The 6,000-nt window shown below is 53.9% G+C and overlaps 1 protein-coding gene across 1 annotated transcript; it reads left to right on the top strand.

The window, feature by feature from the left end:
• The first annotated feature begins 892 nt into the window (after positions 1-892).
• LOC124160564 (serine/arginine repetitive matrix protein 1-like) lies at positions 893-2,335 on the top strand. The gene has a single exon (XM_046536473.1). It carries the CDS (start codon positions 893-895, stop codon positions 2,333-2,335), a length of 1,443 nt encoding a protein of 480 aa, XP_046392429.1.
• Positions 2,336-6,000: the final 3,665 nt, after the last annotated feature.

Below are 6,000 nucleotides of genomic sequence, written 5' to 3'. Positions count from 1 at the left end.
ATGTACCAGCATCGTGACGCCATTGACCCCCCCCCCCTTCTCCGCCTGCTCAACGCTATCCCTCCCACTCCCCACGCCCCACCCTCCCTCCCCCGCGACATGGATCAATGACTCGTGGCGAGATGTACTGGAGCACGGGTTCGACACCGCATCCACGTGGGACGCCCGTGCCTCTTCCAACGCACCCACTGCCAAACACCACCCCTCCCCCGATCCTCCCCTTCTAGTTCGTTCAGCTCGCGACCCATCGTCAGTGACCGAGTGAGTGAGCCAACGACTCAGATGAGCGAGTCATTCGTCATCGAGATCGAGCCTTTCCCAGTGAGTGACCACGCCCTCGTGTTGCCACGCCCCCCTCCCTTAGCCCCCTGTCTAGCGGAACGTTTCTTAGGCGTCCGAGAGACTCTCGCCTGAGGTGATATTCGCGAATACGCATTCCCAGTGCTCCTCTCCCTCCCCCAATCACGTGTCCCCCACACCCTGCGCTCCCCGCGGACGATGGACGACCCGGCGTCGCCTCGTTCGCCACGCCCCGGTGCCGATGCGTGTGAAGTGCGTGACAGTGCTTGTGACGCCTCGGAGGACGCTGAGCAGGCGCGCCGAGAAGCGTCGTTGGACGGCTTGACGACGCCAACACGAGAAGTAGAGAACGGTCAGTCGTTGGACGATAGGTTCTCGCCACGGCGAGATGATCTGGACGGCCAAGCGTCGCCAGCATCCCGACGCACGGCCGATGAGCGCTACGTCACGATTGACAGGGGGGCGTGTCGGTCTGTCGGCACGCAGACCAACGTTGATCGTGGCACCGAAGCGATCGAGGTGTGTGTGACTCCGCGTGTGTGTGCCTGATCCGTCTGTGGATGTCGTGCAGTCGCGATCACCGGATCGAGTTATGTGTCGCGAGCTTGCGTGTCCCGTGCCCCTCGTCCCGTACCCCCCCTCCACGCCCCCGAGCCCACGAGACGAATACAGCGTCATTTCCGACGCGCCACTGCCCGAGGATCGGAGGGGCGGCGCTTCGTGGGAGCATTTTCGTGTATCATCGGAGGAGCGGAGACGGCGTAACCGCAAGAAGCGTCGCAATCGGCGGAGGCGGTACGCGGAGAGGCGTCGCGACGCAGCGGGGGAAGACGCCAGGCCACCAGCGGCATCGCCACTCACCCCTCCCCCAATATCCCAACCCCGACCACGCCCACAAGTGACGGCACGCCCACAATCACCGCCGCGCGTGTGTGTTAGCGCGCAAGACGAGCATGTGCGTTTCGCCGCCGCGCCGACGCCTCTACTCTCCGCTGAGGAGATCGCTCAGCTGCGACTTTTAAGTAGAGGCGCGCCCAGGATTTACGACGCGAGACGCGGCGGAGAGTGGGAGCGGCACAATCCGCCGCGCCTCCAACAAGTGTGGACACAAGTGAATGTGAGCGGAAGTGCGAAAAGACGCAAGAGAAGGCGGAGGAGGGGAGGAAATTCCGCGACGCCATCACCTGAAGTGCTTCAAAATGTTCCGCACCCGCGTGCGTCTTCCCCAGTGCAACACCCGGCCCCCGCCTTCCAACCAGAACCTCCTCCACCGCCCCCCGCGATGCCCCGAATGGCCTGGCCCTCCTTACGCCAGGGGCGTGTATCCGGTGGGGCCTCAAATGACTTTGGCCATCGGTCCATCCAGGGACGGAGGCGCCAGGGTGGATCCAGGTGGCCCCAATGCCCCTTCCCCCTACACCCCAGTGCCGCTCCCACATATCCCGCTCCACAGTGCCGCGCCATGGATGATCCCGCACCCCCTGCGTCACAGTACCGCGCCTTTTCTTTCGAGCGACCTTCTCTTTTCCCCTACCCAGGCACTCATTGGCTGGCGTCAGGGCCCAGCACCGAATATAAGGATAGCCCCGGGACCCGAAAAGACAGAACGGAGGAGGGAGGACAAGGAATCGGATCGCAGCGCGCAAAGCCTCGAGTCGTCACCTTCAGCAACTACGGGGGTGGAGAGAGTACATCCTCACCCCTACGCCGTACTCGCGCTTTTTGCGACTCGGTACATCATTCCAGGTTCAGACATCACAGAGGACGAATGCCGAGACAACCCCGTCTCGCCCGGAACGCCGCCCGGCAGAACGAAGCAGCACGCCAGCAGAGTCAACCCGGATGTTCCAGCCCGACGCCGCCACCGGGGACAGCACCCGCGGCCAGACCACCGACGCAGTCGCCGAGCTACGAGGACTACTACACGTGGGAAACGGAACCAGCCCCTGGCCGATCCTCAGCCCGCTGCCGCCGACGCCGCCGCAGTATGAGCTGCGACCTATCGACTTACCGCTCACCCCGTACGCTACAGTGACCAGGCTGCCGCGGCGGATCAGCGACCCGAGGGTGGTGAGAATGCTGCTCGGACCCTCACCCCAGAAGCAGCCATCCGGGAGGCCAGCACCCAGGACCAACTAGGCCCCTGCTGACCACCGCCTGACGCCCTTCAGGTATTTTCTTGTTTGTTTTAACCTACTCCATACATGGAGTAATGCCACTGTGTGTTACAAATAGACCAATAAATCGGGGTCAAACTGCAATTGGAGTTTCTGTGTTTACTTTACGCTCGTCTTCTCCCAGTCCACTCATGAGGACCCGTTCCCAGCAAGGACCCCTCAACGACCCGGAAGCGGAGGATACGACAAGGGTGCGTCGACGGCTAGGTCATTTTGCACCACTACCGCGTGATTTGATTACAAAAACTTATGTAGAAAGTGATCCACTGTATATGATGTCTTCGTAGAAAGTGTGCACAATTAGACTTTATTAAAAATGTTTATTTCTCTGAGGAACCGAAATGTACTATATAAGTTGGTAGGGTGGTCTCCTAAGGGGGCTTCTAGGTCTCCCCCTAGATTATTTCGTCTTCGCGGTACTTAACACAATCTAGCATAATGTGTCTAATACTTAATGGACAATCCTCACATTGGGGAGGTTCCTTCTCTTCAGTAAAGAGATACGCATGGGTCAGGGGGCTGTGCCCTATCCTCAATCGTGTAAGTACTACTTCCTCTCTCCGATTACTACGAGCTGAGGAGGGCCACGCTGCTATTATGTCCTGGATGCCACGGAGCTTGTTATTATTTAGAATCCTCCACGACTCCCTCCATTTTTCAAATACCGCATTTCTTAGAGATGCTCTTACGTCCTCGTAGGGAACCAGCGTTAAAGCAAACTTTTCGTCACCCAGAGCTTCGTTGGTCATAGCGTCTGCTGTCTCATTCCCAGCTATCCCCTCATGTCCCGGTACCCACAGAAAACGGATATTAAAACCCTTTCTCGTAAGGGTCAGCAGCAGGGAGTTTATTTCTTGCACGATCGGGTGCACGGGTGAGAAGCCAGAGATGGCTTGTAGCGAGCTCAGGGAGTCATTGCATATGACAAACGAGCCGCCGTAGTCACCTAGGGCTTCAAGAGCTGTCCTTATAGCATAAAGCTCCGCCGTGTAAACACTGCACATCGGGTGTAGCTTCGCTTTGATGTTCCCGTGGATAGGGGAGAATAAAGCACATGTACAAGCCGAGTTATCTTTCGAGCCGTCAGTGTAAACGGGGGTAAGGTTGGGGTTATTCCATCGGAACATGGCAAACGAACGCTGGTACTCCGAGGGAGTTGTGGAAGACTTCGGTCGAGATCGTAAAAGAAATTTCACCACCGGAGTGGGAGTGATCCAAGGGGGGTGTTCCGAGAATGAAACAGGATACACTTCGGGTAGTGTGAAATCGTTAAAACGAATGCTTACTGGTCTGGTTGATCTAGTCCTTCGGTTAAAAACATTTATAAAAACGGGTTTAAAAAGTAAATTATAACATGAATGACTCGGCAATGCTAAAATTTTTGAAACGTAGCTACAAAGCAGCCAGGTCCTTCGGTAGCATAGAGGCGGCTCACCTGCGTCGGTATAGATACTAGGGATCGGGCTGGTCCTAAACGCCCCAGTGCATAGTCGCCGACCTGCGTTGTACACTGAATTAAGTGCTTTCAAATACGTCTCACGAGCGGACGCATACACGAATGAGCCGTAGTGTAATTTCGACCGCACTACTATGCGGTAAAGTAAAATTAAGGTGGTGCGGTCTGCTCCCCAAGATACGTGGCTTTAAAACTTTAAAATGTTCAAAGACTTCAAACAGTTAACCTTAACAGAATTAATGTGCTCCTTCCAGTTCAGTTTGTGGTCGAGGGTCATCCCCAGGAAACGGACTGATTCCACAAATGGGAGGTTTCTTCCGCCTAGGTGTAACGTGGGATTTACATGGATGCCCCGAGTGCGAGATAAGTGAACAAACTTGGTGTTCTCCAAAGAGAAAAGGAAGCCGTTATTTTGGGTCCAATTGTGAAGTTTCTTTATGGTGAGCTGCGCCATGCGCGATACATTCACGACCCTGGATGATCTGCAGAAAATCGCGAGATCATCCACAAACAGTGACCCTATCACTGGCTCCTGGATGCAGTGAGCTATGTCGCTGATTGCGATAGCGAACAGCGTCACGCTCAAAACGGAGCCTTGACTTGACTTGACTAGCTTTTTATTTAATCTGGCCCGAATGAGGCCACAGTCCGGCCCCCTCTTCCCCCGGGCCAGGGAGCTCCGTTGTCAAGAGGGTAAACATTTGAAAAGAACTGTCCCGTCCTCACTTTAAAAACAAGGTTAGTCAAAAAAATTTGAATAAAAATGGGCAAACAGCCTCTAAAACCCCACTCGCGTAATACGCGTAAAATCTTACGTCGCCAGACCCGGTCGTAAGCCTTCTCTACGTCGAAGAATACACCTACTACGTATTGGCGGAGAAGGAAGGCTTCTTGGATGAAATTTTCAATTCTAACCAAGTGGTCCATGGTGGAACGGTTCCGTCTGAATCCGCATTGTATGCTAGAGAGAAGTTTTCGACGCTCCAGCCACCAAATGAGACGTCGATTCATCATTCGCTCCATTAACTTGCACAGGCAGCTGGTGAGAGAAATCGGCCGGTAAGAATTCGGATCAGCTCGGTCTTTTCCATGTTTTGGGATGGGAACAATGACGGACTCCCGCCAGGACGGAGGAAATCACCAGTGGCCGAGAGCTGATTTAAAGTTTCAATGACTTCCAGCAACGCCGATTCCGATAGATTTCGGAGTATGGCATTGTGGATCTCGTCGGGTCCTGGAACGTGCCGTGGGAGTCACGGATGGCAGATTTCAGCTCCCAAATGGTAAATGGAATATTGTAATCTGCCGTCGTTTTAGGCTCGTTAAAGTATATTGGAACGTTCTCGAGCCGTTTCTTGAGGATCGTAAAAGAAGTAGTAGTAGTAGTATTTGTGTTTAGGGTGCCTCGACAACTAAGGTCATTTGCACCACAGACAATCTATAAAAACAAAAATTTTAAAAGATGCATTAAAAAAAACATTTAAACATTCATAAAAGTTTCGAAATAAAAGGGGTTGTCAAATTATAAAAAGTTTGGAATTTAAACACTGTTAATTAGCCCGGTCTCTATTAAAAACTTTATCACTCGGCTGACACTATCAGGGTCGTCTCCTAGGATGTGCCCTAGGTCTCCTCCGATGTTCAGCCGATGGCGCACAGAGCGGTATTTCTCACATTCTGTCAGGAGATGTCTCACAGTAATGGGAGAGTCGCAAACATCACATAGGGGTGGAATTCTCTTCGGTGGAGAAGTACGAGTGGGTCAGATCGCAGTGCCCAATTCTCAATCGTGCGATTGCGACCTCCTCCCTGCGATTCCTCCTGACAGACGTGGGCCACGCTGAGATTGCCGGCTTGATAGCGCGCAGTTTATTTCCGGTAAGAAAGCGCCAGGTCTCTTTCCACTTTTCTAAGGCATCTTTTTTGTGGTCGCCTTCAAATCTTCATATGGTACCAGCACAGAATCAGCAACGTCGTCCTGGCTGGCTGCCTTCGCGGCCGAGTCGGCCTTCTCATTTCCAGCAATACCCACATGTCCAGGAACCCACAGAAAACGGATTTTCACTT

This window comes from Ischnura elegans, chromosome 1 (assembly GCF_921293095.1).
Source record: "Ischnura elegans chromosome 1, ioIscEleg1.1, whole genome shotgun sequence".
Lineage (NCBI taxonomy): Eukaryota > Metazoa > Arthropoda > Insecta > Odonata > Coenagrionidae > Ischnura > Ischnura elegans.
Note: the sequence above shows the minus strand (reverse complement) of the source record. Positions and strands in the feature narration are given on the sequence as shown.

What these genes read in the sequence shown, in the direction of transcription:
- LOC124160564 (XM_046536473.1), top strand. Translation starts at nt 893, where the DNA reads ATGTGTCGCGAGCTTGCGTGTCCCGTGCCCCTCGTCCCGTACCCCCCC.